At 38.9% G+C, this 25378-nt stretch overlaps 1 protein-coding gene across 2 annotated transcripts; it reads right to left on the bottom strand.

The window, feature by feature from the left end:
- Positions 1 to 4087: 4087 nt before the first annotated feature.
- On the bottom strand, positions 4088 to 25052 carry si:ch73-116o1.2 (ras-related protein M-Ras). Of its 2 annotated transcripts, XM_034215083.1 has the most exons (7): positions 24895 to 25052; positions 13312 to 13573; positions 12565 to 12718; positions 10889 to 10988; positions 9128 to 9207; positions 7704 to 7771; positions 4088 to 6375 (listed from the first exon to the last, which is right to left on the bottom strand). In XM_034215083.1, exons 2-7 carry the CDS (start codon positions 13502 to 13504, stop codon positions 6335 to 6337), a joined length of 636 nt encoding a protein of 211 aa, XP_034070974.1. In that variant the 5' UTR covers positions 13505 to 13573; positions 24895 to 25052; the 3' UTR covers positions 4088 to 6334. The 2 variants fall into 2 exon arrangements, with proteins under 2 accessions (XP_034070974.1, XP_034070975.1); XM_034215084.1 differs by having other exon boundaries at positions 4088 to 7771.
- Between the last annotated feature and the right edge of the window lie 326 nt (positions 25053 to 25378).

Below are 25378 nucleotides of genomic sequence, written 5' to 3'. Positions count from 1 at the left end.
GCAAACCATGGGGGAGACTATATGCCGGACAACATGGAGGAAAAGGCACAGACAAACTGCATGCATGCTATTCAATGTTTATTGAATTTCATTTATTTACTGTCAGTTGACAATCATTGATAGGCACCTGCCGGTCTCCTGTCCTTTCTGAAAGTCATAAAGAAGACATTACTCATTTAGATTACTTATTTATTTAATTACCAGGGGATTACTGAAACCACCATGAATTAAAGAAATTGTAGAAATGAATCTAAATCTGAATTTTGAAACCTTCCTTCCCTCCCTCTAAATATATCAAACATTAGGAAGTGATGCTCCTGACTACCATTCAAGTTTAAGAAGATAATATTTGTTTTAAACAATTCAAAGCAATAAACAACAGCAACAGGCTCTTTAACCAAGGCAACGTTAGCCTAACATGTATATGTTAACAGGTAAGATAGCTGTTCACACTATGTATATTTTCTGCTATTTTATTTCTATTTGAGATGTTTACATTTTCGATTGTTTAATTCTAGTCTTTTAACTGTCTTATGTACAATGCCTTGTCTTTTGCTGCTGCAAAGCAAACATTTCCCAAATTGGTATCAATAAAGTACTTCTTATTTTATCTTAATCCTCAAATATTATCAAATTTAATTTATTTTTCAAATATTGATGTAAATACATACACATCGATATGTTGTATAAATATTGCAAATCAAAACCTTTATTCACTACTTATTACCAAAAATCGTAGTTCTATCTCCAGTAAGCATGCATTCAAATGTCCCACCACGAACTTCCGGGGAACTATTGAGTCTCCCTGAACCACGTGACGATCAAGCATTTTGGTCCTCCGCTGTCGTAACTCTTCTCTCTATATAGCGCTGTGCCGAGCCTTCATTGTAACAGTCGCGGGTGTACTGTGTGTTTCCAACCCAGTTTCATGCCATTTCGTGTTCACCAACACGATTTTTCCCTTTTTTTCGTGTTGCACAGCACGATTTTAAAAGCAATGTATTTCTACGGGTAATGTTTTTTGTGCCTGTAGCACGTCTTTTTCTCGGGTCGGGTCGTGGAAGACCGGAAGCTGTGTGGTTCATAAAAACATGTTCTTACACAATATCAAGCCACAATTATTGCTTTTATTTTAAATCGTATAATTTCGGACTTTTGTTGCCGTCTGTGAGGAAAATAAATGGGGCTCAGAGCCTCAGGATACTGAAATCTGTATTTTTAAAATCTTTTTTTCCTTCTGGTGCATCCGGTTTCGCAAATGCATCCGGTTTCGCTATGAGTGGTCGCATTTCCGAGAGCTCCCGCTTTGGAGGTTATTCCTCACGATTTTTTACATATTTCATCCTCCTGACAATATGGATTATGGACTCCTACCTCAACTCATCAATGCAACATCACTTAGAGAAGGAGAGTAATGAAAGCGGGGATAAAATGAACCACACCTTCTCAACGGCTGGGAAAGGAAACACCTCGCTTTTGGAAGTGCAAGCATTCATGCATTATTAACTGCAAACCCGACGCGAAAGTACTTACCCCCGTCAGGCAAACTAGACCGAAGAAGTATGATCGTCTTGGTCTTATTGTTAGCGGGAGACATCCATCTGAATCCGGGCCCGGTGCAGACAAGAAGCCAGTCCTGCATGCTCGAGGAGCTAGCATCACAACTAGCATCTCTTCCGCTGCAGCAACAACTACGCGACGACAACAGAGACCGTGGAGACAGCGGAGACCGAGGAATAAACGGAGACTTCGACATTCCCCCGGGGACGCCTCGGCAGACAGACACGCATGAGGCAGTGACGAGAGGAAGAGAACCGAGATCCGAGGGAACAAATATCCGCCATGTTGTTAGCCATGTTGTTAGCCACCCTGCTAGCATATCAATGGCTAAAGCTACAACGGAGCCTCCCTCCCCCCACCACCACCCCACCGCTCCAAACACCACGGCAGGCCGCAAGCCGGTTGCTGTAACGGACAAAGACAAATATCTGCAAGCTGACGACATTGTGCATTTAAGCAACAAAAATGGACTACATATTTTTCATCTGAACACTAATAGCCTGAGAATATATTCTATATTTCTATCATTGACCTACTTTCCCCCTATGAAAGTATGTACTCTTATTATTTTTTTAATCAAATATAACACATAAAAACAATAATTCAATAACGTGCTTTAACCACTAGGCGGTGCACACAAGGTGTATGTATGGGTGTAGGACACTATCTTTAAAAACTACAAGTCCTTTTATATCAGCTGTGCACCGTTATGGTGTAAATATAACCTATCTACGAATTAGATCAAATGTAAAAGTCAGCCGAATTAGTGTTGATACTGCAAGGAGACGTATTGTGTGAAGAGAAATTGAAGATGTTGTTTAATTGTTGATATATTTATGATCCACGTCAAGTATTCAGTTTCGGCGGCATTTCTTCCAGTTTTTCCAAAGGTCTTCTCATCAGGGCTCTATAAATAAAGAACTACGGCAGATCTGTAATATTTAATGCAGCCGAACCGTGTATTACAATGCCGTTATGTGATGACTTTCAAAGAGAAAAGCAAGAACACTCGGAATTAAGTATTATTGTATTCTTTTAAAATGTTTTACGGATTTCATATCATAAAAACACCAAATCCCAGCATGCATTGCGGCTAATACATCCAATCAGCGAGCTTAAACCATAGCTGAGGATCTTGGGTAATCGCTCGAAATGCCTACGTCTGTTTTCGGTTATTTTTATTTTGAAATTCAGTTCCTGACGGACGCCAAAAAAGCATGAGATTATGAAATTAAAGCAATAAATACAAGCAAGGATAATTGTGTGTTATTGGTGAGTAAATAACAGTGTGTTATTTTGAAAATAATAACAAATGAGAAGGAAAAAAAGATTTTAAAAATACAGATTTCAGTATCCTGAGGCTCTGAGCCCCATTTATTTTCCTCACAGACGGCAACAAAAGTCAGAAATTATACGATCTAAAATAAAAGCAATAATTGTGGCTTGATATTGAGTAAGAACATTTTATGAACCACACAGCTTCCGGTCTTCCACGACCCGACCGGAGAAAAAGACATGCTGCAGGCACGAAACACATTACCCGTAGAAATACATTGCTTTTAAAATCGTGCTGTGCAACACGAAAAAAAATGGGGAAATCGTGTTGGTGAACACGAATCAATAGATTAAAAATCGTGTTGGTGAACATGAAATGCCATGAGACTGGGTTGGTGTTTGCGTGTGGGGAGTGTTGCAGTAGAACATTCCACTGTAGCGCCCCTGGTGCTCGCGCTTTTGTGCACGTGCTCTAGATAGTGCCCGTAATAGTGTTCACTGGAGTCCAGCACCTCAGCACCCCCACTCAAAATACCTTCCCGCGCCTCTGATTAAACGTACCTTACCTTACTTTGTTGTGCAAACATGTGTGTGTCCAAGAGAGGATAAGTAACCAACAAAGGGCTGACCCCTAGTGGTAACATCCATGAATAGCACTCAGAGATAGCACAGACACTTTAAGGTTCAGTATGGGCAATATGTGTTACATTTTTTTGTACTTCCTGGTTCCTCTAATGATATAAATTCCACAGTTTTTCAGAAGGACTTTGGTTTTAATCTGCTGGCCCCTTAGCATCTTTAGTGATGCTACCTTGGCCACATTATTGCTGAGTATACTAATGTGTCAGCAATGTTCCTTATCAACCACTCAAGTAAAATGATATCTATACTTTTTGTATAAGTCTGAACACTTTCTTGCATCTCGTCGTCTCGTCTCATGTTCGGTAGTACCGCTCCTTACCAATTTCACTGAAAGAACATGAATGAAAATCAATAAAATCCTACCTGCCTCATGTCCCCCAGGGGGATTAAATCAATGAGGCAAAATTGGGCTTTCAGCCTCAGGGTGTTGGAATCAATGTACCCTGACAACACTAAAGATTAATGAGGTGAGCTTCTGCTGAACAAGCAAGATTCCTCTCAGTCACATGTGAGGCTGTGTTCAGCAAGGCTGTAGTTCACAGGCGTTCAGCAGCCAGTTAGAGCGTTGTTTGGCATTTTAATAAAACAGAGACCAGTCAAGCATGCAAAGTCACAATACTTGTATTTCTTTATTGAAATATAATCGACCCCTGAGGCTAGATAAAAAGGCCACAGTTTGTTTGTGCCTCGTCTAGCTCCTCAGTCTGACACAGCCAGTTAGAACACAACAGACCTGTCCAAAAACACAGATTACACAACTGGTGTAACACCATAGCCTACATGTTTTGTTTTTTTGTTATCCAGACCTAACAAGGCCTTTACTGCCAAATACTGACAAAGTTCCAGGACATACACGAATCAAATCAATTGCATAACTCCAACAATACTTGGTGTCTTTTTTGAAAACAAATGCAACCCCTCCATTTAATGAAACAAATGTGCTCAATTTAACTCACATATAATCCAGGGGTCGAATAATCAATAGGACGCTATATTCACTTTCAGCATTTTGTATTTGGTCTGCCTGAAATGTGAAGTAATCAGTAGGTTTCTTTGTACCAGCCACAATGATTCACTCAAGAAAGGTAACTTTCACATTGTGCACTGTATTTTGGACCTCAAAACTAAAAGTTAAATTAGCCTAGAACTGAGACAAAAAGTTAAATTAGCCTAGAACTGAGACAAAAAGTTAAATTAGCCTACAACAAGTCCAGTCCGCTTCAAGGAACTGTGCGACATTGTTGGAAATCATTTATTAACTTTTCTGCTGAGAATTAGACGAGAAGATAGCAACTGCTCGTGTCTACTCTGAACACTAAACAAGAAGTTAGCCCGCATGACGGTTAGCATAGCTTAGCTCTTAGCAGAAAGACTTAAAACAGCTAGCCTAAAAAGAAAGAAAGAAATCCACAACTTGTAGATACAGTATAACAAACTAAAAGTAACACACTCACTGATCTTGGGAAATGTTGGTTGGCTGATTTTCTTACTTTAAGAAGGAGCCAGATAAGCTTTTTCCATCTCGTTACAGTTAGGCTAAGCTAACAACTGCAGGCTGTATCTTAAAATGTAATCTATTTCAGCAAGAAAGTCAATAAGGGTGATTCCCAAAATGTAAATCTGAACCTTCAAGAAATTTCACATTTAAAAAATGCACATTTATAGTTACAAATTGGTCGACAAACTTTCCGTGTTTTGACGCTTGTGTGAAAACATTTTATCTTGCGGGACCATCCACATGAGCTCCAGTAAAGAAGAGGTCCTTTTGTTTTTCCAGGACCAAACGGGGTTCCTTCATCTTTATTGGTCCACGACACATTACAAGTCTCTTCATATGGGGGCTCAAAGGTCAAAAGGCCTACGACCCATTGAGAGCCCCAAAGAAAACAAAAAAGGGGCGAGGGGGTGAGTTTAGCTTTCTGTCCAGGTCTGGGACACGCTGAGGTAACAGACAGTAATAAATTATTCAGTTGTTTAAAAAACACTTTGCAAGAATCATATCAATAATTCATATCAATAATACAAAATGGTATCAAACATACATGATGCAACATTTTTCATCAAACACATTCAGGTTTTTTTTGTTTTTTCCCTCCCCCACAATCCAGAGTCTGTTGCTTCATTGCTCAATGTTCGACACTTGAAAGTCTTCGGAGTCCCTTTAACAGTAGATGTTGATTTATACTGATGTCCTTCTTTTGCTGAGGTTGATTTTCCACTTTCATGCTGAGGTGAATTTGTATAACATTCAATAACTGAGTTTTATTCATACTCTACCTCCTTATTTTCAAAGTAACATAAACGTTTCCTTCAATATCTTTCCAATGATTAAATCCCGATGGATTTAATCTGTCACAATCAACACAAAGGCATACACACAGGCACACAGCTCTACAACACTAATAGCCTATTTGCTTGTTTTGTTATTCCATTTTACATTCAAATTTTTTTTTTTTTTTTTTTTTTTTTTTTTTACAGTGCCTTTCATTTCACTTACAGGTTTTTGAACAGAAAAACAACATGCAAATAGGAAAGTCTGAAATTGTATTAAAAGTGCAAAAATGTATTTCCTTAAAGAGACGGTATTCATCCAGACAAAAAAGTTGTCCACCGAAACTTTTAGTGCGTTAACAGTACAAGCCATTTCATAGGTTATTCAATTGTACATTTCTATCCACCTCACGGCGACATACATGGATATACTCAATGTCTTGTTGCTTGGAGTGTGTGTCTTCTCCTACAATTAGCTAGGTTTTATTGGCTTTAAGCCCCCGGAGCCTCACACACAGCCTGATGTATTCCCAGGGCTACAGTATGAATGTTTCCAAAAGGAGTGTTCTCCTTTGCTGAGCATGATTCATTGTCCTGAATTCAGCGGTGCGGTCTGAAAAAAGCCCCCTAGATTGAAATAAAGTGACATCACATTATTTTGGTTAGTGGCCAGTGCAAATCAGCTTCTCCAGCCGGCTTCAGATCTGAAACACGCCACTCACTTTATCCCTTTTCTATTATATTTTGTTAATATTCGCCTACAGATCTCTTTGTAAAACAGCATTGAATTTGTTTACATTGCCACGTATGATTATATGTTTTAATATCACAAATATAACTGTATTTTTTCTATATTATTTGATACAAAAACATGGAAAATAACTTGTTTTAAGACTTTAAAAAAAGAGACAAATAGGGATATTGTCCGTACAGTACTGATAAAGACTGCACTCGTGCCATTGCTGATGGCTGAAGAGGCAACCTAAATAATTATTTCAAACACTTAAAAATGGCTCTGATATATTGTGTGTGTTTTTATGCTGAGGAAATAATTCATTAATAAGTCTGTAAACATGGCCGCTGATACATCAGTGTTGGTATAAACCCTGTTATGTTGACGTTATATTGTAACCACATAAACCCATCTCACTCTCCTTTACAATTACAATATTTAAACACTTACTCCACGCGCTTATATGACCACAGAGCTCACCTGTGGACCGATATGAAACACGTTATCTAATCACGTCCCCTTCTTTCGCTTGCTTTGACACATCCTTCCGTCCCTCTCTGAACTGACATTCCCCAAACCGGAGCATCGCATGACGGCAAAGTGTCCCGCCACACTCACTGTTTGCCAGCCGACAACGCCTAATGACTCCCTAAAATTGACCTCTCATGTTCTTCCACTATGCCCTTATGATAACATATTTAAAAATCACACAGGTGCTTTTTTTCCAGATATCGTAGGAGTGTGAGGATATAAAAGGTGAGAACCATTTGTCAGGAGTTACTTCGTAAAAAAAGAACGAGGCGCTAATGAGCCGGGTCCTCCCTATTTCTTCCTTTTTCAAGAAGACAAAAGTTCCAATATCATTTCCCCCCAGATTCCGTCATCTAGTGGCTCAGTTGAAATGAACAAAGAAATGACACCTCATTGTGAAACTGTTCTGTGTGGAATAGAGGATGGGAGGGATTTATAGACCTTAAAAAAAGGGACCATAAATTGAGGAGAGAGGGCACAGCGCTCATTCAAAGGCTTTGTGAAGAGTCCCACATTTTGAGATTCACTCCTCCTTCCAGGCATCCCCCTCCCTTTTGTGCTCCAGTAGTTAACCACTGCTGGGGAGTTCCCTGACATCCAAAGGTACGTGGGCGTGCGTGTGGATGTGTGTGTGGGTGTTACGAATGGTAAACAGGAGGTCACAATATGGCGCAGTGGAACCTGTGGGTACCCGCTGAACGCTCTGCTCTCCATTTCATCTTCTTTTTCTTCTTCTGGTTTCGCTCTGGAACCTGTTGTCTGTGGACAAAGAGAAGACATACAAGAAAAGGTGTTACAAATCATCTAAACTCAGGATTTGGTTCACCTTACGATGCAGTAATCTAATCATAGTTTTAAAATAGGCAATGGAAGGCAAGTTTATTTATAAAGCACCTTTCAACACCAGGCAATTCAAAGTGCTTTACAAATAGGAAAAACATTAACATTAGATACAAAAAAGTTAATCATGATCATTAAGGATGCTCATTCAACTTATTGGTTATAAGTTGAGGTGGAAGTCAGTAACAAAGGAATCATTTAACACAAATAAGGGCTGTAACTAAAGATAAATCCGACAAATATCTTCTAGATGAATCGAAAAAGAGTTTTACAAAGTTCAGTGACTTGTTTCGTGAGTCCAGAACCCAAAGGTATTAACTTTAAAATGATAAAAACTCATATATTAATACATTTCCATATTTGAGAGGCATTTTGACATTTTTGCTTAAGAAATGACTCGACTAATAATAAAAACAATTACCAAAATCCTAATTATACCTCATCTGTCACCTAAAAGATGCAGCTTGAAGGAAATGTGCTTATTTGACTCCTGATAGTTAGACAATAAAGATAGATTCATACTGAGAGTGGGTTGTATGTTTTTCATTAAACATACAACCCACTTTAATGTATTTTTCCTTAAATTCGTAAGCATCATTTTTCCGTTTTAACAGCATGTTTTTGCTGCGACAGTGATTTGCACTAATATATCCAGCTCAGATTATGATTGGGGCTGTGAATGAGTCATCCTAAACCTAGAGCCAATCAATACTATGAGTCTCCTCTTTGGGTTTTACATTAACATTTTATAGAGGGGGGTTCAAAGCAGCCTATGGAGGGTACATAGAGGATGGAAACACTTTCTGCCTGATCTGCTCTGATCAGTCAGAAAATACACAACCATTTGTTTTACTTTATCCTACCACTGTATCACTGACTTTCTACAGTCTGACCACTAGAGGGCAATGTTTATCCATCATTAAACCATAATGTGCCAAAACAGCTGCCATGAGGACAATCAGGACTCTCAAAAGTGAAATACAGCGTGTTTATCCGGGCTCTTAAACATGACAAAACCCTTTGCAGGATATGACCACATTGAAAACATGGACATAAATCGTATTATTCTGAAGATACATGTGTGTCACACAGGAAATACCAACGGCACTTTTACTTTTCCACAAAAATCTCATAAAGACATCCACAAATCTCTAAAGAAGGGAAATACACACTGGGGACAAAGGGTGAGTCTGAATGGCCAATCACTAGTGTTCTCAAGCTGTTTTAAGGGTCCTTATTAGAGAATAGAGAATAACGGAAAGTAAATGAAGTTACCTTATAACACGGACCAGCTCATGAAAGGCTTTGTCCACATTCATTGGAGGATCCTTGGCACTGGTTTCAATATAAGTTATCTGGAGGAAAGAAAGCAGAAATATCTCAAAAATATCTCAATATACGTTTTATTCTTAATGTCACAATCTGTCTGCGTTTTCCTGCTTTATTTTAAAAAGTGTTCACCCCCTGTATTAGGTCTGTTTTGACTTCCTGTTTCTGTGATTTCCCTCCAGTTTGATTATGCCCCTGTGTTTTTCTTTCCTCCCCACCTGTGGCTTGTCCTTGTGATTAGTCTTGCATGTATTTAAGTTCTGGGTTTCTTTCAGTTGTTGTCAGATTCTTGATGTTTGACGTTAAAGAGAGAGTTCTGTTTCTTTTCCCTTTCTTTTTGCCTTGCTTTGCCCAGCTCTTTTATTTCCTGGACAACCTGCAATAAAGGATTTTCTTGATAATCACTTTGGCATCCTCTCTGCTCAGCTCTAAACCCTGACAAATTCAATCATAAGGGCCATTCGGGTGATATCACTGAAATATGGAATTACTACTAGAACTCTACTAAATGTATTTTTTTAACACTTCTACAGACGTTTTAGATGTCTGTTGTCATATTTATTTACGTCATCATACTTAAAATGAAAAAAAAGTATTGTTTAATAGTGGTCATGTACTGTAAATGTTATTTATAGAGTACATGTTTATTAAAAGGTGTGTGGCAAACTGGAGTTATTTTACCGCATTGAACATGTTTTATTTTAAAGGCTTAAAGTGGGATGTTTATTGAGATAAATTGGGCAATTATTTTGTACTTAAAAGTTATTTTTGGGAAATATAAAGTTCATATGAATTTGAAACAGTCCTACGCAGCCATCACTAGAAGCTCTTGATGAAGCCAAGTCTATATCTGCAACGCTGTAGAAATACCAGCTTTAACAGAATCAATAAGGTTGGGCTATGAATGGAGTTTACCTACATGAATATAAAGTAGAGGGAGACATAATATGATTTGGTAAAGGAACATAAGCCTCAGCCTTTGAAAAACATCACAGGCTAATCACCGTACTGATTCAACTGGCAGATGATAGTCAGTTTGGAAACAGCCCCAAGTGTTTTCACTGATTCGCTGCATATGATCACTTCAATACATCAAAAGTTTGAAAAGAGGCCTTTGATTTCAAGAGAGAAAGTGTGACTTTGAAAAGCCCCAAGATGTCAAATCCCTGGAATTACAGAATACTGTATGTGAGTTAAATGTGTGAATGCTGTATGGGATCCTTTGTGCACATGATAGGATCACAGCTTGTGGCTTTATTCAAAGTTATTTTTGCCTGCTTCTGTCTCTTTTAATGGTGGTGGTGCGTTTACTGAGAGTACGCCAATTATTTTGATGAGGGCCAAGAAGAAGCACATGACATGATGTTCAGGTGTTTCAGTGTGGATAGAGCTCTCTACAAAAATGGCGGGAATACGATAATGTGAACCAAATTGTTGTTTACACAGAGACGGCTCCATTTAGAAATAGTTTCTTTACATCTTGTTTTTGTTTGGTTCAAGAATGGTCTACTGTGCAGCTGTGGAAACAACATTAACCTTTTGATGTTGATTTCAGTTTGACTGATTTAAATCCTTCACATACAAGGACGTTGCTCTCACTGTTTCTTTCAAAAATCCTTACATGTGCACTTGTAAGAAACTCCAGTTAGAAACGTTGTTATAGGGATCAGTTTAGGGCAAACGGGCTGAAACAAATTCACTGCTTACGTTGTGTTTGGCAGCCATCTCTTGGCCCTGGTCGGTGGTGATCTTTCTCAGATGGACCAAGTCAACTTTGTTTGCCACAAGCACCATGGGGAATGCCTCCCTGAAAGCAAAAGAACACACACACACAAAGTCAGGTATCCCTTTATAACTACATTCAATCATTTCAGAAGCAATTGGAGAGTGTCTCATGGTCTTAGGCCAATGTTGATATGCCTACATTTTGAATAGAAAGATCAAAGGCTTTGCAAATTGTCTGAGAGGTGTCAGATTCCTGCAATACTTAAATCTTGTGGAAAAATAAGCTAGAGAGGAACTCTAAATGTGGACACACAGCAACTAGCTTAGTTCCCGTTTCTATTTTTGTTCTATCTCAAGCCGTTTCATTGGCTACAGTCAGTCATTGTCAGAGAACAGATGCAAATCTTCTCTCGGATTGTACCATGTCTGCCGATTCAGCAGAACTCAAACAGGCCTGAGGGGGGTCAAAGATGGCCTTATATGAGGATACAATTCTTTGATGTGACACTGCTAGACACATTGTGTATTTCCCTACATCAGAGGATAGTGTGATAGAGCTCACTTTGTATCTTTTTTTAGGTTTTAAGGCCAACATTTCTACTGGTTACAACATTTTGGACAAAAACTTGATAGGTGCAGCCCAATCACAGACATGGTATTCAAAACCCACACAACATCAGTGGTGGTAAGAAATCATCTGACAGAGCAACTTCCTTTTTTTGTAATTCTGTGTTCCTGGTATGGTAGCTTACTTTATTTACAAAACAGATTTTCAATGTACTGGTTGTTTTGAACTTCTGGGTGCATTGTCTTCTTGTCTTCTTGTCTAAATGATTAGGGTAGATAAACTGCACAACAACTATTTAGATTCAACAAGTCCTAGGATTGACTTTCCCAAAAAGACTTTATTTAGACAAAGCCATTCGAATTGTTTTTATTAGTTCATAAGAAACAGGGGATGCTAAGCAGACGTCATAGCATATTTGAAATATGTTTGGGGTAATCAAACAAGGACTTCATTGTAGGTTTATTTACAGTTTAAAGACTACTAAATGTGAGGCTGGTTGGACAGATATGTCACATTTCTTACATGTGGAAACATTTGCTGCTGTTTTGTTCACACCTATGTCTTTGGGCTGGAGTTCTCTATAAGAAATGTCAAGGTACCATCAACCTTTAAATTCAACATACTGCAAATAAAGACAACTAGCTTGAATAGACACAATGCAAGTAAATGAAGAAACATCTTAACCAACCTATATATTATACATATATGAAAGTATTTCAATCATGCCGTCACAATGATGGTTAGCAAAATGTGATCACAACAACCAGAGTGGATCAGGTGTGTGCATCAGTTTTTAATATCCCCTGGAAACAGTAATGTTCTGTTGTGAGCTTCTCTATTTGCAGTGCTTTCTCTAAATGCTTCACGTGCTATGTTAAAACTGTTAAGGGTATTTCTTTATTTTCTCGTGTTGTGTCCATTTGATATTTTGTTGAGCCCTCAGGGCCCCCAGTATTCTTTGATTTTCTGCATTAGTAAAAATAAGTAGTTGACATAAAAGTCAATAAACAGGAGTTTTGTATACACGATAAGAATCATACCTTAATATTCATTGGTTGTGTGAATGGAGAAAAGAGGTTTCTGCTGTTACCTGTCTTTGACCCGCAGTATGAGTTGATGGAACCGGTCGACGTGTTCAAAGCTGGCCTTGTCCGTCACAGAGAAGACGATGAGGAATCCGTCTCCTGTCCTCATGTATTGCTCCCTCATCGCACTGAACTCTTCCTGGCCCGCTGTGTCCAGCACTGCCAGGATGGAGGGACACAAATGTATGACTTTGCATGGAAGGGTTTCTCTTTTACAGCCCTTTTCATTCAAAATCCAAACAGAGGATTTATAGCTTTGAGCATACAGTACTTTATGTCTTGTATGAGCATGTAGTATACTATGTGGTCAGCTTTTCCTATACCATGGCTCCTGCCGTCCCATTTGGTGTTTCATTTTTTTGTTCTTTGTTAAAAACCCAAATGTCTGTTTTGACTCAATGAATGGAACCCATACAAAATGCCAAAACCTTCAAACAAAAGCATTGGTACATTTATTTTCTAATGCAACTCATCCAGTTTGCAGTATTCATTAAACAAGGACAGTGTGCAGTTTTGTGAATGTGACCTGTTTAAAAACGGATTGTTTCTATTCGTATTATAATTCCTAGCAGCTGATGTTATTTTCTCTTTCTACTATGCCTTCCAGTGCGATCCACTGTCCGCCTATCTCTACCAGCTTCACACATTCACCAGTGGGCTGTTTATTGGCATATTTAATGTTGTAAAAAACAGAGGCATGACTGTTCTCCACTTTCAAAATGAATGTCCCCTTGACATGCTGCTCCACTCACCATCCAGTATGGCCCACTGCCCGTCTATCTCTGTGTGTTTCAGATACGAGTCCTCTATCGTGGGATCGTAGTCCGGCACAAAGATCTTCTGGAAAAACTGGATGGTCAGAGCACTCTTCCCGACACCACCATCCCCCACCACCACCAGCTTGTACGTTGGCAGGTTGTCACTTGGCAGTGCGCTGGTCGCCATGGCTACCTCGACAGTGGTGGGAAAGGTGAGAAGAATAAGGCTAGGAGGTAGCTGAGGAGACACACCTGGCTGAAATGGAGGAGAGAGGGGGGGGGAAGAAAGAATAAAGGGATTAACAATAGCAGGGGACAACAGACAGAGGGAGCGAGGTTGTTGCAGCTGCTTTTTTATCGCCATGGAGACCACAGATAGGAGTTATGGATCAAGGCAGAGATGTGGGGCAAAATACAGACAAAATAAAGCAGTTACAGTGTTGCACGGCACCCACAGGAGAAATACAACAAACTGGATGACAGTTGTACATCATTTGAAAACATGGCGGAAAGATGTAAGAAGAACACGTATTTTACAAAGAAGCTGATAAGGAGTGGCTTGGACTAATATATTGACTGAAGTTCAGTGACACTGGATTGGTTATATGGCTTGTTTTACCAATACCAGTCAGCATGCGCAATCTGATAATGTCGCACATGCATATAGGAACAATCCAAAATGAAGGGTAACTTCTCATATAATAGTATGCGTTATATATTGTAATATACTATAGTGCAATATGCAAATGTTCACTTTAACTTGTGATTTTATAAATATTTGTATTCTACTTTTTCTTTTACTGGTCATTTTTCTTTATCTTCTTATGTTTTTATAAATATCTTGAATGTATTTTTGTTTTATCTTTTTATTGAAAATTGTTACTCTAAATCCTCATGTTCTCTTTTAAAAATTGTATTTGACATTTGACTTTAACTTCTTATGTTAATTAAATATTTGTATTCTATCGTTTCATTTAATTGCACAATGTTGCTTTAATTTCTTATATCATTTAAATCGTTTTATTCTATTTTATACTATTTATCTTTGAATTTGACTTTAACTTCTTATGTTTATGAAAATAGAATTATTCTATTTTCTTTTAGACATTTAACTTCTGAAGTTTTTATAGCTGTCTTTATTGTATTTATGTTATGCCCTTCTTGCGCATTTCTTTCTTTAACTTTAGTGTAAGAACTTTGAGTACATTTTTGTTGCACTTTTTTAATTTCATTCAAAAAGTGCAACAAAAAGCCAAATGTTTGATGAGAAATCAAAAGTAGCTTCCATGCTTGTTAGAGCTGAAGTGTGTTGTGTGGCTGCTGCCTCATATTACAAGCTTTTCACTGGTAAACCACAAACAGCTTGTATTGACAGGCAGCTACAGGATATGCAGCTGCATTCGCCATAAAGATTAGCGCCTTCCTTCTATGGAGAGCATTATCGTCATATTTTCTGTACACTGACATTTCTTGTAAAGACACAAGAGCAGCAGCCACGATCAAACTGCTTTGAGAAGAGGGTTTAGGCAACCAGCTTGATATAAAACCACTTATACTGTTCTGGCGTGATTGGCTCTAATCAAAGCCACTCACAGAATAAATACATCACAACTGTGAGGAGAAGCAGCTGAGGAAAGCCACAGAAAGCCTGGTTTGGCCTCGGAGCAGAAACCACGCTAATGACGTCTACTTCCAGAAAATAAGTATAACCGCAGAACCATCAGAGTAATACGATGGCTAACTGTAGTTTGTAATGATGGCCTTATGAAAACATCCATCTTACTAGAGGATGAGAGGTTTAACAGAAGAGGGTTTTTCTTTTTTACGTAAGGGAAGTACAGTAGTGCATTCAAACCAAATCTATTTTAAAATGAGCAAATGATTCAGCTGCATTCACACCTCAGGGGAGCAGTGTGCACAGTACTTTAGAAACATATCATTCCGCATTTAAACTGTACTGTATGGTTCAAAGCAATATGGGAAATGACATGCACGCTTTATGTATACTGTAGAATTGAATGCAATCTCATGCTCTTATGGCATATGTGCGAGAGAAACTCCCTGTGGAGGGAACTTTGGAATTGTATTCTTTGTAGACCATTTCAATGCACGATAACACACTACAGGAAAGGGAGGAAACCCCAAAACGCATAATAACGGCCCTTTAAAATGATCTTATAAGGACAATTATTAAAAAGCTTAAACAACAACCTTAGGGTGGGTTTGTCTCAACTGAAACAGTCATTTTGCAACACAAAATCTGAGTTGAAGCAGGTTCAAGTTGAACTGTCAATCAAATCAAGTTTTATTTATAAAGCACATTTAAAAGCGATTTTTGGTCGAGCCAAAGTGCTGTACATGTAATAAAAACACATTACAACAATCACAATCATTTACAACAGAAATATAATTAAATAAAGCTAGCTTAAAGGTATCCTGTACAGTTATTGACCGTAGTGCTACTGAACCGACAAAGAGTCTTGCTGCTTCTTTCACACTATTATGCTAAAAGACTGTAAGCTAGCAAACAGGGATGTAATGTTTTAATAATCTCAATTATTCATAAACATCTTTTTTTGTTTATGTTTTTGAGGAATAAAATGCATTCAACCCTTTCATAAGGCCTTGTGTTGCAATGTTTTGGTGGGAAAAAACGGAATATAAATGTCATTTACTCGTCAAGCCAATAAAAGTTTTAAAAATGTTGCAATAAAACTAATCTATTCCTTCAGATGTGTAGTTCTCATGAAACTGTACCAACAGTCACAAGCAGAAAAAAAGCCCATTCACGCACTACTAGCACAACACCAACAGCAGCCACCCGCCCATCCACCCACGCACCCATTCCTCCTTCATCCACCAGGAAACAGCTGTCAGCTGGCTGCAGTCCATCTTTTCCTGCCCAGCACAATGGAGGGAAGGAAGATGTTTCCTTCCTTTCCAAAGCCAGTCGGTCATTTTGAAGCCGTCAGTCAGCCAGGTTGGGCAAAGAATTTCCGAGCCAAATTCCTGGCGTTAAAATGCCTCGGGTTGGCTGGCTGTCATAAAGCCACAAAGTATATGTCTACGCCGCTATACCATTTCGCAAGACACCGCCTTAGATTTTCAACGCCGTGCAGAAAAGCAAAAACAGGACAGCTTGAGAAGCACTGGGAAGTCACAGTACCTGCTACCAGTGGGGCTTTCACACCATGCCTGTAGCTAGGTCATAACCTTGACGTATGGTGTGTCAGCGTTTCCTTCTGTGAGTCTACGTGTTGGAGGGCACAGCTCTGAAACACCACTCACTGTTTGGGAAACTCAAATAATCCACAGACACTGGCTCAAACCAAATTCCTTTCAGAGTGGAAGCTTGCTAGAGGAAAATATGTGCCCAACTAAAGTTAGTCATCAGACCAATGTGGCTGTATGGCTTTCCAAATGTGCTTTTTTAAGAGGGACAACCAAGGGTGCATGAGGACAAGCTTTAAGTATCGTACACACAACACTCTGTGTTTACAATGATGCCATTGAGTCTAGAACCTTTACTCTTGTATTTGGCCTTTTATTCACACTAAACTGGCATTTACCACCCCTGGGAATTCAGACATTCTAAAAAAAAATGTAAAATCCCTCTTAAAAGTGCAGTTTTGTGCATAACGAACAAGACAAATGGAACTCCAGTTTTGCCCTTTTTGTTACTGATTATGATATGTTATGATGTATTGGAAGTGTGGTTATTAACATGTGTATTTTGGTTACTTGTTTCAGAGACATTGCATTTGTATACAACTTATATTTGCAAAAACATAATTGTTTTAAGGAAACATTTACACCTGGTCAGAGAAATACTAAGGTTTTAATTTAATACAAAGAACAACCCACATTTACTTGAAGCACGAGATACAACATATGTATACAAATGTACCCAAAACCATGATCTTTACAGTAGAGGCCGGGGTGTGCACTAACAACAGCTTTGGGGTTTGCACTACCAACTCTGGAGTCAAATTCATGCACTTTATCAACAGAATCACGCTGATTCTATTTTGCATCACAACATAAATGGTCAAACAATTCAGAACTCTAAAACTACATTTCTGTAGAAGAAGCCAAGCTAATCACTGCGACTCTTATTTATATCGGTTAACCCAGCGCCATATAGACTGAGAGTTACGACATCTCCGTTCACTCCAATGGACCACTTTTTTACAGCAATGGCGGATCGTGGAGCCTCTCAATCGTTCCCCGGAAGTTAGCGCCAAGGCTAGCAGAGCTGTAGAGTTGCAGCATAATAGACCGTTCGTGACGGACTTTTAAAGGTAAGAAGAAGTTTAAAGATTTATATTGCGGATATGATCAGTACATCTGATTCAAATTAACATGTGTATTAAAGGATGTCAGTGGATTATCCCTAAATTAGTAGATTTAGGGAACGTTTACAGATAACAGATTAAGCTAGGATACCGAAGCAAGTTAGCAACAGACGTTGAACAGCCTTTTCATTGTAAATTCCATTCTCTTAATGTCATTTGGTCCAACGTTGTTGAATTAGAGAAGAGGGGCTTCTAAACGGGATTGTATGCGGGGGTGGAGGGAGTTAAATATTAGATAAATATAACTTTGGTGCGTGTAAGAGTGAGTGTTTTTAGCAGAGCCATATTGTGTCCTTGTGATTATGTTGATTATTACCTGTGTGTATAATGTTGCAGCTCAGCTGATTTTGGATTGATGGCAAAGGGAGAGGGACTTAAGTGAGAGTGAACACACAAGGTAAGTTTAATACTACTGTTTTATATAAGTAAACACCTTATCTCCCCAAGGCAATTTCCCATCCAATAGGTGTGCTATATAGGTGTGTATAACCCTTTCTCCTGTCTGTTACTCCCTCTTTCAGCACAAGAACCAGAGGGGGATTCAATGGAGCCTGAATACCTGCACTGAGACCCTCACCCTGCACCCTGAGTCTCAACTCTCAGTGTTTTTCAAGCCTTTCCCTGTTTTTTAGTATTAAACAAAACATTAAGCTTTCCCAATGGTGTGGTTTTCGTTTTGTGAAAAAGTGCAAATGCAGTGTTTGTATATAATTACATCACATATTTTTTTGCTGTTGGTCGTGAAATTGCTCCTGCTGACTTGAGCCAGACATGTTTTCCTCCGCTCTGTGTCAGTGGAGAAGCCGTACATTAGTACTCCTTTCTCGGAGCCATTTGAGCATCCCCAGGCAGCACAGCAAACCAAGGTGGCGACTAGGAGGCAGCACAGCAAACCAGGACAACACGGAGGAAAAGGCACAGACAAACTGCATGATATGCTATTCAATGTTTATTGAATTCCATGTATTTGCAATGGATGTTCCTAAAACAACACATTTAACATCATCATCATCATGCTGCTGCTGCTAGTCCTTTGATAGTCACCTGTCGGTCTCCTGTCCTTTCTGAAAGCCATAAAGATGACATTAGTCATTTAGATAACTTGTGTCCTCAATGACCATGGGATTACTGAAACTACCATGAATTTAAGAAAATGGTAGACATTAATCTAATCTGAATTTTAAAGCATTACTTTAGATCCCCTCCCTCTAAATAGATCAATAAACATTAGAAAGTGATGCTCCTGACTACCATACAAGTTTAAGAAGATAATATTGGTTTTAAAGAATTCAAAGCTATAAATAAACAGCAACAGGCTCTTTAACCAAGGCACTGTTAGCCTAACATGTAAACTAGTTGTTCATACTAATCCTAATATTATCACTTAATATTAGCAAATTCTATTTTATTTTTTAAACATATTGATGTAAATACATACACATATCGATTTGTTGTATAAATATTGCAAATCAAAACCTTTATTCACTAATAATTACCAAAAATCGTAGTTCTATCTCCTGTTATCAGTGCATTCACATTGGCCGCCATGAACTTCCGGGGAACGATCCTCGTCTACATGAACCACGTGACGATAACCGTTTTGGGACTTCCGTTGTCCTAACTCTTCCATCTATATGGCGCTGGGTTAACCACAATTACATATCTATCCTAATGTTTTGGACGTCTTGTTGCACACACGCAGCAGTGTGGCATATCTATGGGACCACAACACATGTAAATCATTAAATATACTACTGCTTGTGTATGTTGTTTCACTTGCTATAGGACTAGTGACATATTGTTTCGATCATCACATCACCTAACTAACATGGACATGACTATGTAGGGTTTGACATATTCATCTGGTGTGGTTTTGTATTTTGTCCTCACCATGACTCCATAAAGCCACTCTGGACTCTTGAGAAGTAGTGAGTTGTTTCCTTGGGAAAGGATAAAGGGACTTCCCTCTTCACACGGGAACAAAGCAGCAAAACATCTCACAGAAAAGGAATAAGGAGGAACCCAGCGGTGCACGCCCCGGCCTCTACTGTAGCGCTGATAGGAACACTCATCGATCATTCAAAGGATGTGTTAAGACTCAGTCCATTGAGTTCAAAATGTATTGAAGCTGCCGACAAACGCTTTTTTTGGGGGGGGGGGGCTTTTACCAGCTTTTATTTCAAATGGATAGTTTAATTGTATGAAATGGTTGATCAAAATCTATATTTTCCTAAATATTCAATGACTGACTTTTAGGCTAATCTGGGTTTTGTACCTGGGAGTAGGGGGTTTCTGGTTCCTAGCTGTAAGGGGCTATCTGTGTCTGCCAAAATAAAGACAAAGGAACCTGCCATTTCTCTACCAGCATCAATATTGGCAATATTTTTCAATTATTCATGTAGTAAAGAATAATCATATGTGCACTTTATACAGAATAACTCAAACAGTCACCCTGCTTGCCAACATGGCAATACAATTACTAAATAGATGTAACCTTCACAAAAAACAATGTCTCTTTTGTTGAAAGTGTACATCTCTAGCGTCTCCTACACAAGTTCGATACAACTTGAATGTGCAGTAAGATTAGGGTTGCAAAGGGGCGGAACATTTCCCGTAAATCTCTTAATTTACCGGAAATGCATGTGCATGTGATGGAGGAATGCACAGTGTGGTCTCAATAGCCATGCAGTAAGCAGTGTGCTATGTGCATGGGATTGAGGAATGGCATGGATATGCAAGAGTACTTGAATGGCATCCATTTGTTTTAGTCAAGATTACGCTAAAATATACTTTCCCCAACTATATGAACTATATATCCCTATGAAGAGCCAACCTTCAATTTAGAAAATTCCCAGTTTATTCCCATGGAAAGTTTCCATCTTCAGGGCTCGACATTAACGACTGCCCGATGGCCCGAGGCAATATAGTATTTAGCTCGGGCAATGAAGCCTCACCTGCTGGCTGCCCGATCGGGCAATCTATTATGGCAATTGTGGATACACAAATCGGTTGGAAAACGATGAAAAAGTTGCCAAAAGTCGGTCAACCCGTCTTTCTTCATGGATGTCGCCATTTTGTGTGCTTCGCGGATGTGCTCGGGCTCCTCTCGACTGCTGCTCGGGTCTGATCGGTCAGCTTCCGGATGAGGAGGCATTCGTTCGACCAACTTCGCGATGTTCGGGCTGGCCCGGTCAATACGATTTCTATACAATGAATACTACCCGGACAATGAATCGAATGCAACCACATTTTCGCGGGAATTTCAATTTGTTACGGATTCTGATGCTGAATACCTAACGATCAAATCATTTAAAGTCAGTGTATTACAATGTTTCTTAGTCCACCAAAGCAAGGTGAACAACCTGGAAAGAAGAAGAGAAAGACTGAGCTGCAGTCCCCCCCCAAAAAAGAGAATCAAAAAGAGAATCCCAGTCAGAAGAAGAGAGAATCCAGAAGGCCAGAGACTATGAGGAGAAGGAGAGGGCAACCATTCATCCCAGCTTGGCTGGACCATGGCTCAGGGCCATCTCCCAAAATCCTTAATGTCATGCACTGATCTTTGAAAATTCCCAGAAGTTTGCAACCCTAAGTAAGAAGCAAACTTCCTTACCAAGAAGTGTTTCAAACTGATGGTTATTTTAGCAGCAGTAGGCTATGATACTGTGTGATAACATGTCGTGCTTTCACCAAATATTTCACTCACTGCAATTTGGATATTGCACTAGTCCATTTTGTGATATTGATACAATTCTGATTCATTATAAGTGTTAATTGTTCTGGTTTTAACGGCTGCATTACAGTAAAGTTATGTCATTTTTCTGGATTTACGAGACTGTTCTAGCTGTTCTCTTATTTGCCTTTGTACGCTTTGTCATTAAATCCATATTACTGATTTATTATTTATCATTTATATAACTATTTTGTGAAAGCATCGATGGTAAACCCAACACTGTTGTCAAATTGACATCAGGGTATTTGGTCTATAATGTTAGAATTGATTTTTCACCCAGCCTTATTTCAGGTCTAATTTGAACAACTTATTTGCTCAGAACTGAATGATGTGGTCTATTTCAGACAATGAGATAAGCTATATTAGCTTGCCCCCTCATCCTATTTTCTCCCATAGTGACAGACATTATAGTGGTGTAGATATGACTTGTTTTTGTAGAGCCGTCCAGACGTTAGCATGGCAATGGCTCGTCTGACTAAAAGCGATGGGATTTTTCCATTAGATTTTGGAATATTGCAGAAATGAGGATCTGTGTTGAACACACACTTATGATTATGATACTTACACGTTTTGTTCAGCAGGATAATCTCCAGATATTGACACCACTTATATGATCATTCAAGTGGAAATGCTAGCTAATGTTAGGCTAGAAACGTATAACATCAGAGTCGCATGGCTTCACGTCAACACCGCTAAGCTAAAGACGGCTAACGTACGGAGTGATGACGTTTAGAAGTCTCATTTAGTGTGACAGTAACCGCAGTTTTTAAAGACACACAAAAGCTCCACATGTTCATCAGGGTGGTATTTTCTGATGTATTTTATGTCATAACAAAATGTGAAAATCTCGTAAACTTGTATTAACCACCACCTTATTTTAGGAATCCAACCCAAAAGAAATGACTGAGATTAGAGCCTGGTAGTGCTAATGCTAACCCATTCACGTGTTTAGGTCTCATTCCTCAACCACTCCCCGATCGGTAAGACCCTTTGCAACATTCAGAGAGAACAAAGTGCACGCAGCCTAACAGAGGTCTGTGCAGCTGATCACATGACTGTGGGTCATCACCAATGACTAACTTGACTCTCTCAGCATTATTTGAGAACTCATTGAGCCATAAATTACTTTTATGTCTTTTTTCATAACACTATGCCATTTTTGAACATTCCCTGTAGATAAGGCTGCCATTCATACACACAACCCAAATAACTCCCTTATGTAATGTGACTGGCTGGGGGCAGTTCCTACTCTGACCTTTCCATTTATCCACTCTAATTATTCACTCTTTTTCTGGATGTTTGGACATTTCAACAAGGATACAGGATGTGAATGAATGGTGGAGTACTTCTTACTGTAATTGGACCGATCTGTATTTTAACTGCAAAACACTTTTCAATCATTCAATCTTTATCAATTCAAATGAAAACAATCACATACTAGGAGTCTACTATATTTCTCATACACATTAGACACCACTGTCAAGCAGGGCTCAAGAACTAAATAACATTATCAATATACTAATTAGAGCGGTAGTGTAGGTATATAAATCAACACAGTGGCCTTTATGTTTTCTATAATATTGCCATGCAAGGAAATAAGTTGTTGTGTTTTTTGGGCCGTCAGTAAATCAATACCGAGATTAAATGAACATCACGTTATTATTTTACAAATAATTGTTTTCTGTATGATTTTTAACAAACTCTGATTGAAATTGTAAGAACTAATGATGTCTCTGTTTTACTTATAGATGAATACTGTCTTACATAATGAAACAATCTATTGTTTTGAATAAATGAGCTGACACTAGGACACCAGTGAGTCCAAAAAGAGATGAAATCATCAGGGTGATTTTGAGGCAGACTACAGATGCACAAAATAAGACATCAATTGGCTAGAAAGCTAAATGACATAAAGGATACCTGCGTCAAAACTTAAGGCAAACTCCAAACCTAAATGTCTACGTTACAAAGCAAAAGAGACCATGTCAAGTGGATTTCTTTGGATAGAAAAATGAGGAATATAGAACCTAACCAACTGTGAAACTAGGACATATCCAATCTGTTGAAAACATATATATATTAGGGCCGAATCAGAAACAGTAAAGACAGTTTGCTTAACATGTTTTGTGATATAGGTTTTCTGAAATTAGATTTGACAAAGACTGACCTTGAATACAATTTGAACATGTAGTGAAACTTGAACGCAAGAGAAATAAACACTTTATCTTAGCTGTCCTTCGGCTGTCCTTTGTCTCCATCTGAAAGGGTAGGCTATCCCTATACCCACAAAAACCATTTGGACAAATTAGGATTGGAATATTATGGAATAAAAGTACCTTATCATTCCATTCCTTGTTAACACTCATATTTTAAATAACCTATGGTCAGACAAGTCTGATTCACAACACTTTATATGCCAAACGTTTGCCAAGAAACCTCAAAAGGTGTCATAGAACCCCATAAACATGCATCTCATAAGAATCATTCAATCATGTGTGACACAAGCCTTGCATACACTGAATGGCATATCTGGGAAACTTCGCTCCACCAATCATCCAGAGGGTAATTCCCTGGTCAAAGGTCAAAATGAAGCTTTGGGGAAATGTTCTACAGCTACCATCATCATCATCATCATCATCATCATCATCATCATCATCATCATCATCATCACCAGCAAAGATTAAGATCTCTATGAAGTTATGATGAAAGCCAAATTATCTAGTGATTTCACTTTGCTATAAATAGTGATTAAAGTGTGTGTGTGTGTGTGTGTGTGTGTGTGTGTGTGTGTGTGTGTGTGTGTGTGTGGTGTGTGTGTGTGTGTGTGTGTGTGTGTGTGTGTGTGTGTGTTGTGTGTGTGTGTGTGTGTGTGTGTGTGTGTGTGTGTGTGTGTGTGTCTGAGGTGCTTCTGAATGATCTCATCCTATGATTTGATACATGAAGAATCCCTCTGTTCTCTGTGTGTCCAGCGGTTACATCTGCACACGTTTCTCCCTCAGAGCTGACACCGATGTGTATATATGTTGCTGTTTGAAAAAAAACACCGAGGGGTTAAAAAAATACAATGGAAGCTTTCATGAATATCCCTCACCTAAGGTAAGAGACAGTGTGTTTTTGTTTCGGGGAACATTTTTGACACACAGAGGCAAGGCCCGTGTCCTGAGTGTGAGCGGCGGTCTGGAGAACCCACAATAGCCGCCCATGAATAACGGATTTTGGTTGCTTCATCTTTTTTCGTGAAGTTTGCAGCAAAAAGGAATTTCCGCAAACTGAATTCAGTCGTTCAGACTCTCAATTAACACAAGCTAACTTCCCTTGACTGTTTTCCTCGCTGTCATTAGTCAAAAACCCCGGTGACAGTTAGCTAGCCGAGAGTAAATTGTTGATACACAGAGAGGAGTTTTACATTAACGCTAGGTGTTGCCTTCACTGTCCCTGAATACAAACGCCCGCATTCACGACCTTCTCTCTGTCAGCAGGAAAGCTACTTACCGATATGAGTTTCGCTGTCGTGAGCACAAAGAGACGTCCTCACACCGACATATTCCTCCTCATCTCCCTCTTTCTCGGCTTCAAACCACCGCCGCCCTTTCGCCACAGACGGGAGTGTGCTCCCCACATCTGCGAAACAATACGTTGAATAGCTAATCTTTGTATTGCAACAGCTGATGCTATTAATAGAAAAGCCCTAAAGGGGGGAACGTCTTTTTTGTGAAAACATTAAACCATTAAATGTTTTTTTTCAGAGTGTGAGACATTCAAGCGTTATAGTAATTTGAAAGTTAATGGTTCTTTTTTCTTTATAATGTAGGTGTTTGTGTTTAAATGTCTAAATCTCACGAAGCAGTGACTGACTCCCCCATTTTTTGTGAAATGGACTGTTCCTTTATAGGACTTCTTTAAAGGGCTAGTCCTGTTAAATTAGCCATGTCTAATGTAAGGGGAGTTAAATGGATTAATGAAGGGAAAATGTTTT

Source organism: Gymnodraco acuticeps, unplaced genomic scaffold, assembly GCF_902827175.1.
Source record: "Gymnodraco acuticeps unplaced genomic scaffold, fGymAcu1.1, whole genome shotgun sequence".
NCBI lineage: Eukaryota > Metazoa > Chordata > Actinopteri > Perciformes > Bathydraconidae > Gymnodraco > Gymnodraco acuticeps.
The sequence above is the reverse complement of the archived record's forward strand: the minus strand, read 5'-3'. Positions and strand labels throughout refer to the sequence as shown.

What these genes read in the sequence shown, in the direction of transcription:
- si:ch73-116o1.2 (XM_034215083.1), bottom strand. Translation starts at nt 13,504, where the DNA reads ATGGCGACCAGCGCACTGCCAAGTGACAACCTGCCAACGTACAAGCTG. An exon ending in GCAGTGGGCCATACTGGATG is followed by an intron (nt 12,719 to 13,311) that starts GTGAGTGGAGCA and finishes CCATCCTGGCAG; the next exon opens with TGCTGGACACAGCGGGCCAG. An exon ending in GAGAGCAGAGCGTTCAGCGG is followed by an intron (nt 6,376 to 7,703) that starts GTACCCACAGGT and finishes ATTTCAATCTAG; the next exon opens with GGGGCTTTTTTCAGACCGCA.